The sequence below is a fragment of the Hemibagrus wyckioides genome, linkage group LG27 (assembly GCF_019097595.1).
Source record: "Hemibagrus wyckioides isolate EC202008001 linkage group LG27, SWU_Hwy_1.0, whole genome shotgun sequence".
In the NCBI taxonomy this organism is placed as follows: Eukaryota; Metazoa; Chordata; class Actinopteri; order Siluriformes; family Bagridae; genus Hemibagrus; species Hemibagrus wyckioides.
In genome coordinates, this window is record NC_080736.1 from 2,021,273 (window position 1) to 2,045,000 (window position 23,728).

A 23,728-nucleotide genomic window follows, 5' to 3' on the forward strand; every position below is an offset into this window, starting at 1 on the left:
TGGTGAAGGATCTTGGAGTGTGTTGGATTGGGACAGAGTGCAGCGCTTCACCTGGAGAATAGTGCTGAGCCAAGCCAAGACACACACACACACACACACACACACACACACATACACACTGCAAGCCTGCCATTATCTCCAGTATGCAGAACAGTGAGCTGGTAGGTGCGCAAAGTGTGTGCATAGCAAAGGCAAGGCAGTAGGTAGCATACAGGTAGGTCATAGGTAAGTGTGCGCAGGTATACAGGTGGTGCGCATGTAGGTGTGTGGTGTGGGGCAAGTAGGTGCATAGCAAGTCAGGTATACATAGGCACATACAGGCAAGTAAGGCACAGGTATAAGTTATATATGCTATACAGGTTAGGTGTACATAAGTACATATGTCCAGGTACAAGTAGGCACACAGGTGCACATACAAGTAGGTGGCACACATATAGGTACAGGCATAACAATAAGTAGGCACACACAAGAAGTGTACAGGTAGTGTCAAGGCAGGTACATAGGGTACACACAGTAGGTAGGCACACATAGGTACCAACACTACAGGTGCCAGTGAGGTGGAAACACTAACAGGCAGGTACACAAGAGGCTACAGGCACAACACCACAGGTAATACACATTATAGACAAGAATAAGGCAAGACAAGCAGGGTCACGCTAGGTTTATACATGCTATACAGAGAGTAGGTACTATCGCATCAAGACAATGTTAGGTACAGAACAATGTACAGGGCATCACACAGGCAACACTCGGGCTATAGGCAATGAACACAGGACACCACAGGTGGTAAGGCACAGAGGTGGTGCAGGTGGTAAGGTCACAGGCAGGTCAGTAGGCAGGCAGGCACGCTATTGCACAAGACACTGGTAGGTACCACACACACACAGGAGGTGCAAGGCACACAAACAGGTTGCACAGTCCATAGGCAGGTACAACAACACAGACAGGTAAGTACACATGCAGGTACTATTTAGCAGGTAGGCACACAGGGTATGCATATACCATGCTACACTGTGTTAACACAGGCAGGTACAGGCATGATGGTGGTAAGCAGGCATACACAAGCACACACAGGTACGACGTTGATAAAAATGGTAGGTGGCAGTTGATAAAATGGTCTGCAGGCTATGCACAGAGGCCACAGGTTACACAGCAGGGTATGCAGGTAAGGTGGTGCAAACAAGCAGGTACAATATTTGCAACACAGGCCAAGACAACAGGCATTAAGGTGCTAGCATACACAAGATCACATGATCACACAGGCAGGTCACACAGGCAGGTTAATACACAGGTCAACAACAGGTGTCAAATCAAGAGACCCACTACAGGTACGCAGGTATGGTCACAGGCATACGCAGGTGGCACAAGAGGAGAATACACGCACGCATGCTATTACAGTGAAGGCATACAGGTGAAGGCTATTCAGGGCCAGCAAGACAAACACATAATACACAGGCACACACAGGTAACAACACAGGTGTTGTCAACAACACTACAGGTAACACCAACAGGTGTCCGCCAACAGGTAAGGTGCAGGCAGGTCAACACAGGCTGGCACAGACATGAGGTGGCAAGCAGCAGGCCACAAGACGCACGCAGGCAAGACACACACAGGTGTCACAGGTCACACACAGGTCACAGGCCACGCAGGTCAACCACACGCAGGAAGTCATCATGTAAAACACAGGTCAACACACAAGTATAAGGGGCCAACACACGCAGGCCGCAGGCAGGTGCAAACGCATTGCAGGCTGCAGGTAAGGTGGGCAGGCATGCAGGCAGGCCGCAGGCAGGCTTGACGCAGTCCACGTCCACGCACACAGCATGCGCCACAGGAGGTGCGCAGTGTGGAGTGTATTTATGCGCAGGGCAAGAGTTGCACATGATGTTTACAGGTGCAAAGATGCCAACACACATGCAGGCAACGTTATAATACACACTGCAGGTGTCAAGCACAGGTAATGTGTGCTAATGTCAACACACGCTTACCAGGTGTAAGGAGGTGGCAGGTACAAAAGATTGGCTATACGTTGATATGAGGCGTTGATGCGGCACAAGATGGCAGGTGCCACAGGTGGGCTGCACGTTAATGGACGCCACACAGCGCACAAATGGGTGGTGGTGGTAGCGTAAAGGACAGGCACGCAGGCCGGCAGGTCAGCAGGCAAGCAGGTAAGGCACAGGAGGTGTCGCCAACACATGGCACTACAGGCATGCAACGCTGATGGGTGTATGCTGATGCTGCACAAGCCGCAGGCCAGCAGGCAAGTAGCAGACACAGGTGGCAGAGACGAAGTAGGTGAGGCAGGTGCGCTGGGTGGCACAGGCAGCACACAGGCAACACTACAGGCTGGGCACCAACAGGCAGGCTACACAGGTCGCACAACATGATCATGAGCCGAGGCATTGCCAAGGGACAGGTGGCACACCAACATGGTAGGTCAGACAGGGGTACAACACAGGTAACAACAACACAGGTACGCAGGTAGGCAGGTCAGGTACAGGCAGGTTGCAGGCTGCAACAGCAACACGTTATAGACACGCTGGCGCTAATGTACGCCACAAGCAGGCTATTCTTCAAGGGCCAGGCTGCATAGGCAACACATATGCAGGTCATTCAGGCACACAACACAGGTAATAACAATGCAGGCACAACAATACAGGTAGGCAACATTACAGGAGGCAACAATACAGGTACACAGGTGGTAGCATTACATAGGTGTCACAGGCAGCATAGGCAGGCCATTATCATAAGGTCAACACACGCAGGTGGTGTGCAGGTCACAATACACAGGTCACAGGTCAAGACTACAGGCTACAGGTTTAGGTACAACACACAGGTATGGTCAAACACAGGTGTCTGGGCACCAGGTACAGGCGTCACAGGCAGAGCTGGGTACATAGGCCGCAGGTGCAGGCACACAGGCAGCAGGTAAGGCAGGCATGTTATTACACATGCTACAGGTAGGTCCCATGGGCACGCTGGTCAAACCACAGGAGGCACCCCACATGGCAGGTGTGGAGTGTGCAGGCGTGATGACAAGCAGGCTGCACATGCTGGCACTGGGAGTGGTGGCAGGTGGTGTGCACCACATATAGGGGCCAGTACAGCATTACACAAGAAAAGGCAGGTCTGCATGTGCAAGCAGGTCAACACATACAGGTACAGGCTAGGTACAGGCTAGGCACGCATACAAGGCACTGAAAATGGCGTGCTTGAGTGCATGTGCAGGTACGCAGGTGCATGCACTATGGCCAGGTGTGCTAGTGTGTGCAGGCAGGCCGCAAAGGCGTGTGTGCAGGTGGTACAGGCAGTGTGCGCAGGCAAGGCCAGTGTCAGGCAGGGCATACATGCAGGTATGCAGTGTGCGTGTGTGTGTGTGCGTGTGTGTGTGTGTGCGTGTGTGTTTTAATTGTCTTCTAAACAGATAAGTGTAAAAGTCGATGTACAGATTAAACTTGAATTACGTATTTAATCAACACCTTGTGATATTTTTCCGTTTATATTTACAGTAAACATTTTTTCTCAGTGTGTGACATTATAACCAATCAGCATCAAACAATACTGCTAGCCCCGCCTCTGAATTCCATTACATCCTCTCTTGTAGGATGTTGTAGCCTTTGGATGAGGGGGACAAAAATTTGGCTTAATTGACTTGTGCATGAGGTCAAAGCTCACGCTGTCACTCACCATGTCCGGTCCGCATGTCGTCCCCTCAGCAGCGGGCATGAACTTGGTCTCACACCGATGCCCCACCCGGTGGCACCATAACGACTTACAGATATCCTACACAGAAACACACACACACAAACACACACACACACACACACATTAACCTAGCATGATAGAGCTTGGATTAAACTGGAATTTATTAAGCTAGTGAGTGATTTTATCGATAATTAATATTTATTCTAAAGCATTTGAAGCTAAGAGCATTAACCCCACCCCCTTCCTCACCATTAACCAATCAGATCTTCTCATCTCTCTCTCTCTCTCTCTCTTTCGTTTACGGTTTCTCTCTGGACGTGTAACACTGGAATGATTGACAGTTCATTGCCTCTGTGTGCTTTGGACTCTCTGATATGAACTGACCCCCTGGAAGCTCCACCCCCTTTTCCATACCTTGAGGCAAATCCAAGTGATTAAAAACAAACTGCACAGTGAAACAGAGTGTACTTACTAATAATTTTAATAATAATAATAATAATATTTATTAGGTTTTATGATAATCATCAGAGAAACAAGCAGCAACTCGTCTGTTTTAGTTTCTGGAAATGAATGACTTCTTATCCGTGTCTGTAAAAAAAAATAAAAACGCCTCCTTTTTCCAGAACAGGAAGAATCGCAGGGTCTGTGTAAACGTTCCTAGTATCTTCTTTATCCTGAAGCCATCCCAAGCACGCTAATCCAGTGTTGTTAGCACCGCTAATTACTCCCCCGGACGCTACGTGACCAGGACACTCAACTCGGCGGGAAAAAGAAAACAACATCGCCGGGCGTCACCGGACACAATCCCACTAAATTAAGATGTACAGCTGCTTTCCTGGGAAGTCGGCTTCCAAAAAAACACCACACAAAGACCTTGAAAGAAAGAGGCTGTAGCGTAGCGGCTAATCCTGCAAAATAACCCACACCGATCCGCTTCCCAAGACTTAATACACAGCGCCTCAGTGTCGAAGCACTCGACATTTACATGTGAATGCGTGAATCAGACGCTGAGCTGACCGAGGAAAGCGAGCAGGTCTTCTCTTGGCCCGGGACGTGGGAGCCAGCGCTGTTGGCTCAGAGCGTTAGCCATGAGGACGATGAAGAGCACGGCTGCTAGTGAGACTTAAAAAAAACCTCTGTAGATGACACTAATATGCCAAAAATGTTTATGAAAGTGCTGCATATCACAGAAGTAGGTGCCGGTATTCATTGATCTGGCACATTTATTTTATCACTTTTTACATAGAATGAGTTTGGTTCAAGTTCAAGTTTCAGAAGAGACCAGAGTCAGATTTGAGTCGGTCGTGTGAGTCCCTGCCTCTGAAAATTTACTTCAGATTTGAGAGCATTTTTGTTAGTTAGTTTGTTTGTTTAATTAATTAATTTTTTACGCCTACAAAAACCAAACCAGCTAACTCTTCCTTCTGTTTGTCATCACCATCATTATTATTATTATAATTATTAATATTATTATTATTAAATACATACACAACATTCCCCTATATACACTACTCACAAAAGTTAAGGATATTTGGCTTTTGGGTGAAATTTATGGAAAATGTAAAAAGTTCACACTACAGTGATATTATATCATGAAAGTAGGGCATTTAAGTAGAAGCTGCGATGGTGATTTCCTCATCTCAAACAATTTATTGAAACAAAAGCCAACAACAGTGTTGGATATACCACAACAAAAAATCTCAATGTCTCAATAATCTGTCATGTGCCCTTGACCATCAATTACAGCTTGACCACGACGTCTCATGCTGTTCACGAGTCGACTTATTGTCTGCTGAGGCATGGCATTCCACTCTTCTTGAAGGGCGGCCCTCAGGTCATTGAGGTTCTGGGGTGCAGGGTTACGAGCCTCTACACGGCGACTCGGCTGATCCCAGAGGTTTTCTATGGTCCCTTGTCCTTGATATAATATCACTGTAGCGTGAACTTTTTACATTTTCCATATATATATATATATATATATATATATATATATATATATATATATATATATATATATATATATATATATTCTTCAGCATTTTATTTTTCTGATTAAAGAACTTTACACCACAGAAACAGCTTTTCCCTATATTTTTTGTTTTTATATTTATTTTTTATGTTTATTTAATATTAGTTTTTAAACCAAACCAAAACTGCAGTTTAAGCTGATGTTATTTATACTTATGAACTCATTTAAACTTGATGAATGTGAAGATTTCAATTAATCATGTAATTACTCATGACAATTAACAGAACTTATAGACAGACACATAGACAGAGAGACACATGGATAGACAGACAGAGAGACAGACAGACAGACAGACAGACTAACAGAAAGGACCTTAAACGTCTTGGCTGTACATTAGTGACTGCACTTTGTTCGTTTTCATTACCTTGACAAAGTCGAGTCTGCATGTCTTAGCCTTGGAGCCGAACTGCCACTTGCACTGAGTGTCTGCATCATAGATCTGCCCCGGGAGCTGCTCGGGGTATTTATACTGACCAATCAGCTTCGGCTCATCCACCAAACACGAGGCCTGAGCTGTGCTGTGAACAACACACACGTACACATGCATGACATTAACTCCCCTCGTGTGCGTGTGTGTGTGTGTGCGTGCATGTGTGTGTGTGTGTGTGTGTGTGTGTGCGCATGTGTGCGTGGAACATCACTCTTACCCCAGGAAGCGGTTGAGGTACTGGCGGCTGCAGGACGACCAGGAGAACACGCCGTTGTTCCCCGCCAGAGTAGGAGACATGATGTTCCCCTCCGCCTTCCTGCAGGGGTTCCCCTCTCCGTCGTGGATCATCCCGAAACTGAGACGGAGTGAGACATCAGGTGAGAGGGACAGTCATGGCTCAAGTGGTTAAGGGTCTGGGTTGTTGATTCGGAGGATCAGGGTTCAAGCCCCAGCACCACCAAGCTCCAGTGTTGGCCATTTGAGCAAGGCCATTAACCTTCCCTGCTCCAGGGGGGCTGTATCATAGCTGCCCCTGAGCTCTGACCCCACCCCCTCAAGTGACCCCCTAGCAGTGAGGGAACGTTTTTATTTAACCCCATATATTTCAGTTCCCTTTATCATTTCTCATCATATACACTGACTATAGATTTTTTTTTAAATAAATAATTTAGCTCTCAGTGACTTTGGAAAAAGATGAAACAGCTACTGAAGAGACATAAAATCCACAAAGTCGAGGTGTGTGATACAGAATTAAATTGATTGACTTTTCATGTAGTTTTAATGAACGTTATTGGAAATGTGTGTGAAAATAGCTTTTTTCCCGTTTTCTGGAATGTCATCGGACCTGAAACCCGCCCCTGAGGCACTCCAACATTTACGATGATTCCTTCCTCTTTGCTTACACAACAGTAAAATAAATCACATCCGTTATTACTGTATCTCTGTATCTATGGCTTCGGTCTTCATCCATGTGTTTTGCTCGACTATGCTGGGTTTTTTTCAGATGTATCTCCTCATGTTACACCTGCAAGCTCCTCACAAGTGAAATATGAAGTCAGCTCAGCCTGTCAGCACTGAACAGTTTTAAGATGATGGACTTTCATTTTTGCCCTGAAGTTGTTTCAGACGTCCGTATAACAGCTCCTTTTATCAGAGCGACGTGATTACGCCTTCAGCAGCGATGGACCTCAGCAGCAGTTCACACTGAGCTCCTGACAGCCTCAGAGAGAGGGAAGAAAAGCAATGAATCAGTAATCTCCTGTCAGATACACACTTCCTTTTATCTCAATGGAAACGCATAAACACAAACAGAAGCCTGAAGCCTGCAGTGCTGCTGTAGATTTATTCTCCAGGATGAAGACGAGGAGGAGGAGGAGGAGGAGGAGGAAGAGGAAAAGGACGAAGTGACTTTTTTATTTAAATTGGATTCAGACTTATTTGATACACTCATATATCATTTGATTGAATTTTTTTTTTATTTGCCAAAAAAAAAGCTCGGTCAAGGCCACACCTCCTTACTAGGATTTTTAGGCACAGATGCCACGCCCCCTTAATAGAATTCAAACTCCCCATTTACTAGGAATCTCAAGTACAGAGGCCACACCCACATTACTATAACTCAGACACAGAGGACACACCCTGTTTTATAGGACTCCCAGGTACAAAGGACACACCCGCTTTGCTACAATTCAAAGGCCACTCCCCATTTACTAGAATTCTTAAGCAAAGAGGCCGCACTTCCTTTGCTAGAGCACAGGCACAGAGGCCACACCTGATTTACTCTTAACACCTGATAGGACTCTTAGGTATGCACTCACTTTACTGGAACTCAGTTGCAGAGGCCACACCCCCTTTATGAGAACTCTGGCACAGAGGCCACATCTCACCCAGATGGTAAGGCCACACCCCCTTCACTACAGCGCAGTAAAAGAGGCCACACCTCCCTCACTAAGACTCGGTAAGGCCACACCCCCTTCACTACAGCTCAGTAAAAGAGGCCACACCTCTCTCTCTAAAGTTCAGTAAAAGAGGCCACACCTCTCTCAAATTGTTTGTGGTGGAGATGCCACGCCCACTTGACTACAAATTCAGGAGGGCGGACACACCGACTTTACTCAGAAACCCTTCCAAGGATGTTCAAGAAGAACTGCCAATCCCCATTTACTAGATCAGAGTGTGAGTGTGAGTGTGAGTGGACGTACTTGTGCCCTGACTCATGTGCGATGGTGAAGGCGAGGCCCAGCCCAGTGTCTTCGTTTATGGTGCAGCTGCGATATTTACTGCACATCCCACTGATGGGGGCAAAGCCTACAGGGTGGAGAAAGGGGTGGAGTCAGATAGAAATAGCCTTTATTTGTCACATATACATTACAGCACAGTGAAATTCTTCCTTCGCATATCCCAGACTTGGAGGTTGGGGTCCGAGCGCAGGGTCAGCCATGATACGGAGCCCCTGGAGCAGAGAGGGTTAAGGTCCTTGCTCAAGGGCCCAACAGTGGCAACTTGGCAGTGCTGGGGCTTGAACCCCTGATCTTCTGGTCAACGACTCAGAGCCTTAACCACCAGCACCACCGCCCTTGTGACCTTGTGGTGTATATAAGTGACAGTGCATTAGTTTGCGTTAAAAACTGCTTACCCAAGGTGTCACATGGTTCATTCTTCCATGAGCAGATATCGAGGCCTGTGAGGAGAACAGCGTGATCGTGTCTCTTGCCGTTTTTACCCATCAGCCCTGACTGCCACTGACAGAAACTGTTCAGGGTCTGATCAGCATGGTGAGAGATGGAGAGACCCAACTGAGAGAGAGAGAGAGAGAGATGATTAAACAGAGCGAAGATGGAGATTAATAAACAATACAAATGAAAATGCTTCATTAACACTTTTGTTTATTATTCAGTGATTAACGATTAAAGATCAAAGGAATTCTCTCACATGGATCTATATAACTGTCTTCATCTAAAAGCAGGAAACAAGGCGGAGCTTATTATTATAAAAAGGGTTATGATTTTTAAAAAGCTGCCTGAAATACTGATATAACACAGTGCAATAAAGTTTTTAAATATTCATGTTATGTGCGAGAGACAGTGAGAGAGACATAGAGAGACAGACAGAGGGGGACAGACAGACAGACATAAACAGACAAACAGCAGAAAGAGGAAGACAGGGAGACAGACATACAAAGAGGGTCAGACAGACAAGAAGACAGACATAGAGACAGTCGTATGCACAGACAGATGGATGGACAGAGGAAGACGGACAGATACTGGAAGATAGAAGGGGACTGATAGGCAGAGACAAAGAAGGAGACGGACAGAGACAGTAAGATAAGCATACAGACAAACAGAGGGAGACAGACAGACCAACAGAGAGTTAGACAGACAGACAAACAGAGGGGGATAGACAGACAGACAAACAAAGGAAGACGGACAGAAAGAGACAGACAGAGGGTCAGGCAGACAAGATGACAGACAGACAGACAAACAGATGGAGACAGACTGACAAACAGAGGGACACAGACAGACAGAGTGAGACAGACAAATAGAAAGACAAAGAGGCAACAGACAGACAAACAAACAAACAGTAGAAGACAGACAGACAAACAGAGGGAGAGAGACAGACAAATAAACAGGAGAAGACAGACAGACAAACAGAGAGGGAGGGAGACAGACAGACAAACAGAGGGAGATAGACAGAAGAAGACACAGACCAACAGAGAGGGAGACAGACAGACAAACAGAGGGAGACAGACAGACTGACAGACAAACAAATGGTCAGACAGACAGACAAACAAACAGAGGGACACAGACAGATAGAAAGACAAACAAGAGACAGACAGATTGACAGACAGGCAGTCAGACAAACAGAGAGAGACAGACAGACAGACAAACTGAGCAGTCAGACAGACAGACAGACAGACAGAGGGAGACAGACAGGCTGGTTATGGCACAGCTTCAAGCAGCGAAAAAGCTTTTCTGAACTGTTTATTTATAAAAAAAAAAATAATAATAATAATAATAATAATATATTTTTAATAAAAAGGGGAAAATCTCTTTGTACTGTTTATCTGTTGGATTTTTTTCACTCTGGATTTTTTCACCAAGACACAAAGCTCTGGCAGAGTGAGTTTAATTTCATCTCTGTGTGAATAAATCCTGAGTGATTAAACAGTGTGTACAGGATCTTCATCACAAACATAAACTCAGAGCTACTCCATCTTACTGGCTCTTGCTCGAGCAGGAGGAGGCTGACCACCACGATGTTGATATCTGACCCGATGGTGCCGTCTTTAAACAGGCCGGAGACCTGATTAAAACACAAACACACACACACACACACACACACACAGAGGCTTTACTCAACGTCTTTATTCCTTCATAATAATGATAATCGTGTGTGTGTGAGTGTGTGTGTGTGTGTAAGAGAGAGAGAGAGAGAGAGAGATGAAGGCTGGTCTCCTCTCACCATGTTCATGATGGTGAGGATGTAGGTGGTGACGTTTTCCCGCCCATGTTTCTCCACCATCTTCCTGTCGGCCACCACCAGAGTTTCCACATTCAGAGCTCCGGCTTTATTAGACGAGATCGGTGATCGCTTTATCCGGCCTGGAGGCTCAAACTCATCAGGCATTACAAAGTGATCCTCTGCAGGGGGCTTAGGAGTGTCTGTACCCAGAGAGAGAGAGATAAGTAAATAGACTTAGAGATAAACTGATAAAGTGAAAGGGAGAGACAGGAGACAGTGCCAAAAATGACAGATAGACAGATGGGGAGAGAGAGAGAGAAAGCAACAGGCAAACACGCATAGAAAGAAAGACACACTAATACTGACAGACAGATAGAAAGAAAGATTGATATACACAACAAGACAGATAACAAGATAAACAGACAAACCAGAGAGACACAGAGACAGACAGATAGACAGAAAGTCAAACATAGTTGGATGAAGAGACTGAAAGGCAGACAGATAGAAGAGAGAGAGGTAACGGACAGATAGATAGACAGACGGACAGATAAGTAGCTAAACAGACTGATATACAGAGACAGAGAGGGATAATGAACTCAGTGGTGGATCCAGCAAACAGGAAATATTCACTTCAGCAGCTGTTTCCTGTCATTCACTGAATCATCTACTGAAGAATTCCCACTGAGTAGAAGTGATGAAGATCCTCAGATCCACACAAATGTGCTGGTAATGAGAGCAGCACGCACTTTAGATTCCAAAACCGCTGAGTCGACTGAAAATCATCACAGACAGAAAGACAGAGGGAAGAGAAAGATACAGACAGAAAAATATAGAGCCAGACGGGTGTAGGGGAGGGGGTGCGGATAAAAAGAATAAGACAGACAGATAAACAGACAGACAGACAAAAAGACAGAGTGAAAAGATACAGACAGACAGAGAGACAGACAAAGAGACAGAGTGAAAAAAACAACAAACCCCCAAAACACAACAAACAACCCCCAGACACAACAACAAACCCCAAAACACCACAAAAAACCCCAGACACAACAACAAACCCCCAGACACAACAACAAACCCCAAAACACCACAAAAAACCCCAGACACAACAACAAACCCCCAGACACAACAACAAACCCCAAAACACCACAAAAAACCCCAGACACAACAGCAAACCCCCAGACACAACAACAAACCCCAAAACACCACAAAAAACCCCAGACACAACAGCAAACCCCCAGACACAACAACAAACCCCCAAAACACAACAATAAACCCCCAAAACACAACAATAAACCCCCAAAACACAACAATAAACCCCCAAAACACAAGGACGAATCAAACAAAGTGGAAAAGGTAGCTGTAGTGTGTGAATGGAATTCTTCCCTCTGATTGGACGAGACATGGGTCACTCAGGATGTACAGGAAGTCCAGCAGTAGCTGCAGCAGTAGAAAGTGGATTGGTGTGTGTATGAACACAGCTCTGCTCTTATAGCGCTCCTTACATCCTTTAATCTGGAATAGTTTGGTCTTCAGAACATTCCTGTGTTCTTCAGGTGTGTTTTTAGAGATAAACTAATCTTTACTCCATGATACACTATCAGTATATCCAACATCACACTGACCATATGAACGTCCTTCCTCACAGTAGCGCTCTCTCTCTCTCTCTCTCTCTTTCCCTCTCTATCTCTCTCTCTCTCTCTTTCCCTCCATCACTCTATCTCTCTCTCTCTTTCCCTCTCTCTCTCTCTCTCCCTCTCTCTCCCTCTCTCTCTCTTTCCCTCCATCACTCTATCTCTCTCTCTCTCTCTCCCTCTCTCTATCACTCTCTCTCTCTCCCTCTCTCTCTCTTTCCCTCCATCTCTCTCTCTCTCTCTCTCTCTCTGTCTCTCTCTATCGAAAAAGGTGTTTTAAAGTGAAGGCAGAACTCCACACATGTAGAAGAAATAAAGTTAGATACACAATTTCCTACTTCCTGTATATCCTGAGTGACAGATGTCTCATCCAATCAGAGGTAGGAATTCCATTCACACACTATACCTACCTTTTCCGCTCTGTCTGATTCGTCCTTGTGTTTCCGGATTTGTTTCTTTATTTTTTTGCACTGTAGGTTATGGATGTTAGCTATGTTCTGTTAAAATAGAAAAAGGAGAATGCGTCCTTACATACATTGCTTGCGGCGCCCACAGAAGTGTTGCCTCTGGAACTTCCCATGCTGGTAGTCATGACGACGACGATGATGATTATGATGGTGGTGGTGGTGGTGATTGTGGTGATACGTGTCTGATCTATCTGTTCTGTCGCTGTGGACACGCCGTTCTGCTGAGCGTTTGTAAATGACGTGTGGATGGTGTCCAGCAGGGGCGCTGTAGTTGTGCTCCAATGCCAAATGTTTGGGTAGAGGGGTGATGAAGAACTCCTCACTCGACATCCGGATCAGACCTGACTGTAGAGCACAGAGAGAACAAAAATATAGATCAGACATGACTGTAAAGCATAGAGAAAGAAAATGCAGATCAGACCTGATGATAGATGTATGTAGGTGCATGGCTGGAAGGCTACAGACACAGGATGGATAAAAAGATAAATGGATGGATGGATGGATGGATGGATGGATAGATGGATAGATAGATAGATAGATAGATAGAGACTTTATTTGATGATGTGACTCTGACAGGTTATTGATCTCTGAGGGAACGTTGTCTTTCACACCAGGCCTGGCTTTGGAGCTCAGACAAAACACGGAAACACAGATCAGAGTGGAGACGTAAAGATCAAAAGCGGGAGTGTCATTCCAGGCATTCCTTACTTAACTGGCTAACAAGGCAAGTCATGCGCTCGTAAAGTCAAAGAAAACACATAACGAGGTCAAACCGATTCAATCGGTCAGGAAAAATGCGTGAAATGAATCTGCAGCGTCAGATCACATCACCGCACACTTAGCTGCTTTACTGCTAACGCTCCACAACGCCTCATACGTGTTTCAGCTGAGAACATGATCAACTCAGCCGTTTTGTTAAGCCGTTTTGTTTCAGCAGCTAGCTCAAAGTTTCTGGAGAAGGTTTTTCAGTTCCTGACAGAGTTCCTGTGTAGAAACTGCTCTAAATTTCCTTTAAACGATCAAAATAATATTCTTTGTTCCCAAAACATGTCTAAAGCGTCTTAGTTTCTTAAACCGTGTGTATTTTTGTTCATACATGAGGGCATGTGTGTGTGTGTGTGTGTGTGTGTGTGTGTGTGTTTGACAGCTAAGTGAAGATGGAGGTTGATTATAAGTTTGATAAATGAGGCGTGAGTTGAACTAAAACTTCACCTGTCATGATACCAACATATCTCTCTCTCTCTCTCTCTCTCTCTCTCTCTCTGTCTCACACACACACTATGTAAAATGTAGAAGAAACACAGCCATCTCTCAACATTTAAGACAAACCCAATGCACAAAATCTACGATTCTTTCACGCAATCAAAATAATTGAGTTCAGGTGTTGTTTTTCAGGGGTTGGGCTCAGCCCCTTAGTTCCAGTGAAAGGAACTCTTAATGCTTCAGATTCATACCAAGACATTTTGGACAATTTCATGCTCTTTGTGGGAACAGTTTGGGGTTAGGGTTCTGCTTCCCAGAAGAGTTGAAGCTGTTATAGCTGTAAAGGGCAGGACAACTCCGTATTACATTCATGTGCATGTAAAGACAGATGTCCCAAAACTTTTGGCAATACAGTGTATTCCTCACATATTTCTCCGCAGTAATAAAAGATTTCACGTCACTTTCGCAGCACTTCTGATCAGTAATCAGGTGTTGATTCGGTTCTCTAACAGCAGCTCTGACAGTCGCAGCTTTAGATTAATGCGCGCTTTCTGATATGTTACCGTTTCCATGGTAACAGCTTGTTCACGAGGACTGAATGGTTTAGATATGTGTGTGTAATTGTGGAAATGTGTGTTTCTGTACCCTGTGGAAGGAGTCTCCAGTGTCAGTGCTGTGTAACAGTCAGAGGTAAAGCTGGAACTTTACGTTTTCCCACAGCTTCAAGACACTTCTTAGTGGTTTTTTATGGTCACGTTTTTTTTTCTCTTATTAAAGAGAAAGAATAAAGAGAGGCTGCTCATGGAAAGAGAAAGGTTTATAGCTGCTATAACGTAATGTAAAAGACAGGAACTGGCTTTTTATTTAACATCAAATTAGCATAAATTAAATAATAATAATTATGATGATTATTAATATTACTGTTATTATTTTTTATTATTTATTAAATTATTACTAAATTATGACTTTTTGTTTTGTTTCATTATGTTCAGTAGAAAACAAAATCTAACCAAAAGAAACCAATTTAGCCCATTTTTTTCTTTCATTTAGGACAGTTTCAATACATTAAAGCCTTTAAATTAAAATAAAAGCTTTAGAATGCGGAAGATTTTGTTCAAAGTAAATAAATAAATTTTATAATAAACATTTTTAATTCGTTTTCACCTCTAAATAAATTTCCAGATATCCAGATAACTGAAATGTGATTTCATAATCAATCTAAAAATAATTATGTTGGTTAATAAAAAATATATATATTGCTATTCATAAATATTTATTTATTGTTTTTATTGTTAGAAAAATCATAAGAAGATGGCCTGGACACATCCGAGGCACCAAAAACCTCTCAGTGGTGAAGAGACCATAAAGGTGGGGCTGAAGTGAGAAAGTAAACCACAGGGTGAAGGAGTCACTGTGGAAACACTGGGAGATGGTTACGGAGTCGTGGGCCACTGGGTCAAAAAGACACCAGTCCCTTCTCATCCTCACCCCGTTCACCCTCGGGGCAATTAAGCCTTCTGAAGCTCCCATCAAAACGCTCAGGGTGGAGACGAGAAGAGCCAGGTTTACTGCATGACTGCACAACAACAACAACACAACCAGGTCATCTGATCCGAACCGATGTGGAGGGAACAGAGCGAGCCCACAGCCAGGAAGAGACTTCACTCCTGAGGGATGAGTGAACGGAGCGAGCCCACAGCCAGGAAGAGACTTCACTCCTGAGGGATGAGTGAACGGAGCGAGCCCACAGCCAGGAAGAGACTTCACTCCTGAGGGATGAGTAAATGGAGCGAGCCCACAGCCAGGAAGAGACTTCACTCCTGAGGGATGAGTAAATGGAGCGAGCCCGTTCATTACAGCTAACATTATAACTAATGTCACGGTCAGCAATACACCACAGTACAGCTAATATTACAGCTATCATTATACCAACTGTCACAGTGAACAGCTAGCATTATAGCTAACGCCATCATTAGCAATATACCTCACAATACTGCTAATATTACAGCTAACATTATAGCTAACCTCAATGTGACCATTATACAGTACAGTACAGCTAATATTACAGCTATCGTTATACCGTCACAGTGAACAGCTAATATTATAGCTAACGTTATAGTTAGCATTATACCTCACGGTGCAGTTAACGTTATAGTTCCATCACAATTAACTAATATTACTTAGCTAATATTACAGCTAACATTATAGCTAACGTCACTGTTAGCATTATACCTCAAAGAACAACTAATATTACAGCTAACATTATACCTAATGTCACAGTTAACCGCTAATATTACAGCTAACGTTATAGCTAGCATCACAGTGAACATTATATACCATGGTATAGCTAATAGTGCAGCTAACACTATAGCGACTACATGCTAACACTGCTAAATGACAGTGTTGGCTACAGTAGAGTGAGCTCTGTGTACAGTATGTGAGTGGACTGGGGGAGTTTAAAGAGATGGGCAGTACGTGTGTATTTTTAAAATCTGCTTATTAAACAAACCCAGAAACTCGTAGTTACATGACCGCTCGGCGGCGGTGTGATACGGCCGGCATTTTAATCCTCAGAGCAGATCGTGGGCAGACTCTTTACTGGTCAGGAAGAAAAGCTGCATGAAAAACTACACTGTAATTTCCATTCAGTAATCAGAGGAGTTTCTGTGTGTTCATCATCAAACACCAAACTGACCCTGTTATTTAAACCAGGAAAATTATACACTCTATGTGTGTGTGTGTGTGTGTGTTTGTGTGCATGTGAGAATGTGTGTGTGTGAGTGTGTTTTTGAGTGTGTGTATGTTTGTGTTTGTGCGTGTGTGTGTATGAGTGTGTGTTTGTGTGCATGTGAGAATGTGTGTGTGTGAGTGTGTTTTTGAGTGTGTGTTTGTGTGTGTGTGTGTGTATGAGTGTGTGTGTGTGTGTGTGCGCGTGTTCAGTCTATTAAGTATCCATCATTAACATGCACGCAGTAATGTAGCTTATGTTACTGAAAGCTGTGTTTTGTGCGTTTGTGGGCGTGTCATATTTTTAGTCGCCATGGTTACCGTGATAAAGCCTGCTGGAGAACATCTTTAGGATCCAAGGTTTAATCCGGAATCAGATGTTTCCTACAAAAAATTTAGTAAAACCCAGAATCTGACCAGAGCGTCGGCGTCTCCTAGGGTCAGTACAGGAACGTCACGCTGTCCCTGATTAAATATTCGAATAAAATCCATCGTCTCTTTCTGTTTTGTTTTTTATCTGAGAAACGTTCTAATGTCTCTTTCAGTATTCAAAGAACCTAAATAAAGATATATGTTTCTTTGCTAGTTTTATGTTCTTGTGTTCTCGTCTCATGTGAGAAGGCAATGATGGTGAGGAAAAAACTCCCTGAGATGATCTGAGGTAGAAACCCTGAGAGGAACCAGGCTCAGAAGGGAACCTCATCCTGATTTTGGTGAGTAGATAATGTCCGTTCTTTAACAGTTTATAGTCACGTGGAATTGTGTGATCAAGAGCTCCTGATGAACTAATCGGTCAGTGAACTTTCTGAGGTCATTATTGAATTATTCCTTCCTGCTGAAAGCTGACCGATGCAACGATTAAAGAATAAAAGGATGCAAAAAAAAAACCCTCTAAAGTTGACTTCAAGCTCAGCTTTTTTTTCCCCATCTTATTGATCCTCCCTCCAAATTTACGTGACGCGGAAACGTGTCATTACAATCGTGTGATTATCGCAGATGAGAATCGAGACGTTTCTGTAAAGGACGTTCTAAAGCGGGGATCAAAACACGACAGAAACTAAAACCAAGAATTCCTTCAGACCTGGAATTTTATTCATTCATGTGGTTTCACGCCGAAGTCTGTGGCAGACGTCTGACTCTTCTCAGGTTCACGTGTACGTCTGGTGGTCCAGGGTCGACTCGTGTTTAACACCGGCTTTTAATTTCACCCAAAAATCCCTCCGACTTCACAGAACGACCGCTCCACAGTCTGACTCTGGAAACCTAAACCACTTTTTTTTCTTCATGTGGTCTCTCTCTGACTACACAACATTAGCAATTCTGACCACGCGTGTCTTTTGCGCTAACATGGGAAACAATTTACTGCTCGGTCTTCGACCCAGGGGAAAAAATACGCATAATGAGCGTGCTTTTATGATGTAAACTAACTACTTTCAGGGCTCGCAAACGTGATATTATATTCTAAATTAGTAAGTGCTTACACGCTGTTAAAGGCCGAGGAGAGAGCGGCGAGAAACCAGAGGCTGCTTATTATCGAGCGTTTAAACACATCTGGATCGCAGCAGCACTGCGTCTGACCACAACAGCGTTTAGTGTGGGAGACGAGCATCGTGGGTCATCGGGGTTTCCTTTAAACATGCCTTTAGTGCTGCATGGAGACGGAAAAGAGCGCTTTGAAATGGCTGGTGTTTGTAAATGAGAAGGAAGCATGATGTAAGGGATGTTCCTGAGCTTCCACCTGGAGGAATCACAGAGATCCCTGGGATTGTAAAGTTCCGTTTTTATCAGGATTATTCAAACAGATACACTGATTTTGGTGAAACTAAAGGAAAAAGTATGTTAACAAATCCAGAAACATGGCAACAAATCTGGTAACGCAACAATAAATTTAAAAAAAAACATTAGGATAATTCAGACAGAGTGGAAAAGGTAGGTGTAGTGTGTGAATGGAATTCTTCCCTCTGATTGGACGAGACATGGGTCACTCAGGATGTACAGGAAGTCCAGCAGTAGCTGCAGCAGTAGAAAGTGGATTGGTGTGTGTATGAACACAGCTCTGCTCTTATAGCGCTCCTTACATCCTTTAATCTGGAATAGTTTGGTCTTCAGAACATTCCTGTGTTCTTCAGGTGTGTTTTTAGAGATAAACTAATCTTTACTCCATGATACACTATCAGTATATCCAACATCACACTGACCATATGAACGTCCTTCCTTCCTTCTTTACCGTTTCTTAAAAAAAACTGACTTGGTTATTTCACCTTATTAACCTCAGGAGACAAAAAAAGAGACACAGATGAAGGAATGAGGGTTTATTAACAGATTGAGAAGACAAATAATCTTGTTATATGTAACTATAGACAGATATAGAGCATGATGCCGTGATTGTTAATGAATAAATCTTCATCATGTCGGAGGAATAAAACCCTTAGAGACGTGCTGGTCTAGGAGTTCTGAGGCCTCATTTAAGTGAAGTCTGTCACTGTTTACTAGTGTAAAGTGTTTCATATCTTTACAAGCAAAACTGAGCAGCTTTAATCCACAGATAATTCACGTAGCTCTCTTTTTTCTAGTGCAACACATCTTTCAGGGGTGTCTTTACTTTTTGTGAGGTAAATGTGACATTTCTATCCCAACTGTGACGTTAAATGATGGAAACCATCTTTCGATCTGTAGACACCCATTTTATATTCTCTTTGGGATCAAAAAATAAAGGTTGTCCTGGAAACATCACAGAGCACATTTTCTATTTTTTTGACAATCTGATAAATCCAGAGTTCGACCTGTGATGCTTTTCCTGCAGGGTGGATCACCGAAACTGTGACGATCCCTAACACTAGGAAAAATCCTACAGGGATATGAAGTTCCATATTTACAAACCCTCAAATAGCCAGAGAGAGAGCCGGAGCTGTGATTTCCCATCCAGAGCTCCCAGCTAAGTGTTTATGGAAACGTCAAAGTCAGCATGGAGGTGATCCTCAACCTCAGCTCCATCTCTCTAGTTTATAATATTCAGTTGTCTTTATTTATCACATATACACTGATCAGGTATAACATTGTGAGCAGTTCCAGGTGAAGTGAATAAGACTGAGTATCTCCTCATCATGGCACCTGTTAGTGGGTGGGATATATTAGGCAGCAAGTCAACATTTTGTCCTCAAAGTTGATGTTAGAAGCAGGAAAAATGGACAAGTGTAAGGATTTGAGTGAGTTTGACCAAAAGGACCAAATTGTGATGGCTAGACCACTGGATCAGAGCATCTCCAAAACTGCAGCTCTTGTGGGGTGTTCCCGGTCTGCAGTGGTCAGTATCTATCAGAAGTGGTCCAAGGAAGGAACAGTGGTGAACTGGAGACAGGGTCATGGGCGGCCGAGGCTCATTGATGCACGTGGGGAGAGAAGGCTGACCCGTGTGATCCGATCCAACAGACGAGTTACTGTTGCTCAAACTGCTGAAGAGGTTAATGCTGGTTCTGATAGAAAGGGGTCAGAATACACAGTGCAGGACGGGTCAGGGCTGTTTTGGCAGTAAAAGGGGGACCAACACAATATTAGGCCATAATGTTATGCCTGATAGGTGTAAATTACAGCACAGTGAAATTCTTTCTTCACATATCCCATCCTTGGGGGTTGGAGTCAGAGGGCAGGGTCAGCCGTGATGCAGCACCCCTAGAGCAGGGTGGGTTGGACCTCAATCAACGACCCAGATCCTTAACCACTTAAGCTACCACTGCCCTCATTATTTCATGCCCTTTATTTTTGTTCATTCCTGCCTTTGATATTTTGAGTCAGTTCTGTTCCCGAAACACAAATAAGCATGTAGACTAGTTTAAACCTCTGTAACGCTGACCCAGATGAACACTAATCACATTAAACAGCACCGGACACACTCACGTTCAGAAATGCGTTTTTTGCAACATAATGCTGCGTTCTCGTAATTTCCGACCTAAGTAGGAAGGCAACTGATGTCGAATCAAAATGGCCGCTCATGGCATGAAGAAGAGGAAGGCTCCTGAGGCTTGAACCCTGAGCCACCTATGCCCCAAAATACACACAACAGCAATTATTTCCTTTAAAACGAGTTTTCTGGTAAATATAAGTAAGATCAATCCACACTTTTTTCTGGCCATTTCTGGTTCTTCAGCTAGAAACTAGAACGTAAGAATGCTAATCTGGATTGTTCCTGTTAAATCAATACATTCCTTTCGCCAAGTTAAAAAGAAACGTTGTGAAAAGTTTCAGGCCTACTTAAAAATCTCAAGGAGCACTTCAGCTGAAAAAAAGAAAAGCTCTACAGTGTGTGACGGCTGAGTTCTCGATGGCGTCATCCTCCTGTCCTTATTTAACCATTCTTTTCCGCTCAGGAGACACAGAAATGCAGGATCATGAAATGTCTGCAGCGTCCCGAGACGTGTGTTACGCCTCACGTCAGTTCCTCGGATGCTCATTAGTCACTGAGGCTGTGAGAGACGCAGCACAATGCCTGGTGACAGGAGGCCATTTGAGGATGTGAAAAAGCCTGGCTGTGCCGGCCCTCTCGGTCCGGCGTTCTCTCCGACAGCCACTACATCACTGTCACACCACAATCTGCCAGGGGACGGCCCCCTCCGCGTCCACGCTCCACAGGAGCCCAGGAGTTATGAGAGGGCTATTTGTAGCTACAAAGGAACCTATTAGAGACGCACTTGATGTACAAATGGCCTGAGCTCCACCTGTCTCCGCTGACGTCTTCTCTCTTGTGTTCTGAACAGTTTAAAAGGGATCAGGGATTCGTTTCAGGACGCAGGAGGAGGTTACTAGGAACAAATATGAACGCCCATGCTAGCGGTCATGCCATCAAGTGACTAGCTGCTCGATGTCGGTGCCTATCAATTGCTATTTAAAGTGTTTACATCTTCCATGCTAGAGCTTCATGCTGGCTTGAGGTTCAGAGCAGTTCAGTGTCGTTAGATTCATAAGAAAAGTCTCCAAACCACACCGTAATTCCACTCAGCCTGCAACCGCACGCTGAACTTTTACGAGTTCTGCCATGTTGAGAAACATTAACGCCGTGTCTCGGCTCATAAACTCGGTCAGAGCCTTCAGGACGTCACGGGAGCGAGCTGCTTGTGTGGAATCTTCTCCTCAACATATGTTCTTATCCTGCAAGCTCCGAAAGCTGAAACAGCCCAGATGTCCGTCTGTGTCGATTAGCTACTTCTCTCTCTCTCTCTCACACACACACACACACACACACACTGACAGACACAGTGGGAGGCAGCATCACATAACTGGCTCTAAGTGGAATCCCACACGTTAACATGTCGGCCTGAAGCAGCCGATCCCACGCTGGATAAACACAGCTGAAGTGCTGCAGAGACGACACACACACACACATACACACACACACACACACACACACTTCTGTCCACACCTCATACATTCACACACACACAGCTAGGAGGTGAGAGAGAGGGTCTGGGGATGTTTGTTAAAGAGAAAAAAAAAATCTCCAGAGTATCTACAACTTCACTCAAATCTGTAAACAAACTAAACGGACGCGTGAACAACTGCGTGTTGTGCAGTTACGCAAAAACAATCAGCGATAAGATGGCGTTATTATTCCTCCATCAATGATTACAATATTTAACTTTGATATTTTTATCAGTTTAGTGCTACATTTACTCAAAAGAAGAAGAGCAGCTCGTCTCATTAACTGTAACCTCGTTAGTTAATACAGCTACATGACACGTTATAAAGTTACAGAACTGACACTGGAGACTCCTTCCGTAATCGTTAAACAGATAAAAATGTCTCTTTAAAGAAAGTCATTAACAGCCGCTAGCTGGTGCGAAGGCAGGGCTAGTTCTCGTCATAAACTAGAGGTTATTAGCTTCCTTTATGCTTTAGCTAAAAGGAAGTTTAAGTTTAAGGGTCGGTTATTAAAAACGAGAGGCTTGGGCACAGAGAGAGAGAGAGAGAGAGAGAGAGAGAGAGAGGGAGGGAGGGAGGGAGGGAGGGAGGGAGAGAGAGAGAGAGAGAGAGAGAGAGAGAGAGAGAGTCCATAATGCATGTCGGTGGACTGAGAGAGTCTCTGGATGGTTTTCTTCTCCCAGCCTGTTAAAACTCGCCTATTCATGCAGGATTGGCCGAACGGGGCGAGAAGGCGGGACTGAACCTGTCACCTGGTGAACCGAAGCGTGAAAGTTCAAAGCCGAGTTTCTTTTCTGAAACAGACGGAGGATCTAAAAAATAAAAAAAAAGAAAAAGTGCAGTTTTTGCTGACCTCAGGGCAGGAAAGCGCAAAAAACGCTCCTGAGACACAGAAACATGGAGGAGGAGCACTTCTGTGTGTTTGGGGGGTTTTTTTTCTTTCTTTCTGCAGGGTGAAAGAGGGACAGAAATCCAGGTTTTCAATCCAGGTTTCATCCTGCTGTCAGAGATAAGAGCCAAAACAAGCGGCGTCCTCTGCTGAGTCGTAATTAAAAACTCTTCTTTAAATAAGGAAGGATTTACAAAGCAAATCCTCCTGCTCCTGATCTGCAGGCTGCTGCAGGCCTGCTCTCCATTTCAGCAACACAATCCACCTCCATCTGCCGTCCTGCGGCTCCGTGGCAGAACGTCTCGGCTACTGCGGGTCGTCGTTACGCCCGGAGATAACTCTCGCGTAATGAGACTCTCGCGTAACTCTCGCATCATGGAAATATCGCTTAATCAATCGGTCAGTAAACTCTTTGAAGCTGGACATGAAGATGACGTGATATAACAACATCATGATATGCTGTTTATATTAGCGTGCTTGTTTTAACACGTTTCTATAGCAACAGCTCAGTGTGTAAACTCGTTTTCCACAACGTTTAATGTAACTGTAAATGGATAAAAAGTATAAAGAAAAGTATATAATTATGGTATAAGAGGAATAAAGCACTTTATGGTAAAATCATCAACTTTACAGTAACTCACTCACACCACACCACTGCTGATTAGTTTGCCATAACTGCACAACACACACAGGGTTTATTTATTTGTAACTGATTTCTTTTTAAGAGTCTAAGATTAGAGCTGCTCAATAAATCTACGGCTCACTGACTG

The 23,728-nt window shown here is 44.1% G+C and overlaps 1 protein-coding gene and 1 long non-coding RNA gene across 5 annotated transcripts in view; one reads left to right on the forward strand and one right to left on the reverse strand.

The window, feature by feature from the left end:
* LOC131347477 (uncharacterized) overlaps positions 1-16,849 on the forward strand; it is a 47,585-nt gene extending 30,736 nt beyond the window's left edge. For both annotated transcript variants that reach the window (XR_009203775.1, XR_009203777.1), the window contains exons 2-3: positions 6,391-6,545; positions 15,227-16,849. This is a non-coding gene — a long non-coding RNA (uncharacterized LOC131347477). The remainder of the gene's footprint in view (positions 1-6,390; positions 6,546-15,226) is intronic.
* Positions 1-23,728, reverse strand: part of adamts18 (ADAM metallopeptidase with thrombospondin type 1 motif, 18) — a 56,035-nt gene that overhangs the window by 28,305 nt on the left and 4,002 nt on the right. For 2 of the 3 annotated variants that reach the window (XM_058381540.1, XM_058381541.1), the window contains exons 4-11: positions 12,796-13,072; positions 10,630-10,829; positions 10,387-10,470; positions 8,804-8,963; positions 8,370-8,475; positions 6,386-6,523; positions 6,103-6,256; positions 3,692-3,787 (exon numbers count right to left, since the gene is read on the reverse strand). In XM_058381540.1, coding sequence (XP_058237523.1) covers positions 3,692-3,787; positions 6,103-6,256; positions 6,386-6,523; positions 8,370-8,475; positions 8,804-8,963; positions 10,387-10,470; positions 10,630-10,829; positions 12,796-13,072 — 1,215 coding nt within the window. Of the gene's footprint in view, positions 1-3,691; positions 3,788-6,102; positions 6,257-6,385; positions 6,524-8,369; positions 8,476-8,803; positions 8,964-10,386; positions 10,471-10,629; positions 10,830-12,791; positions 13,073-23,728 lie in introns of those variants that run through there. The other variant, XM_058381542.1, reaches the window with a different exon arrangement.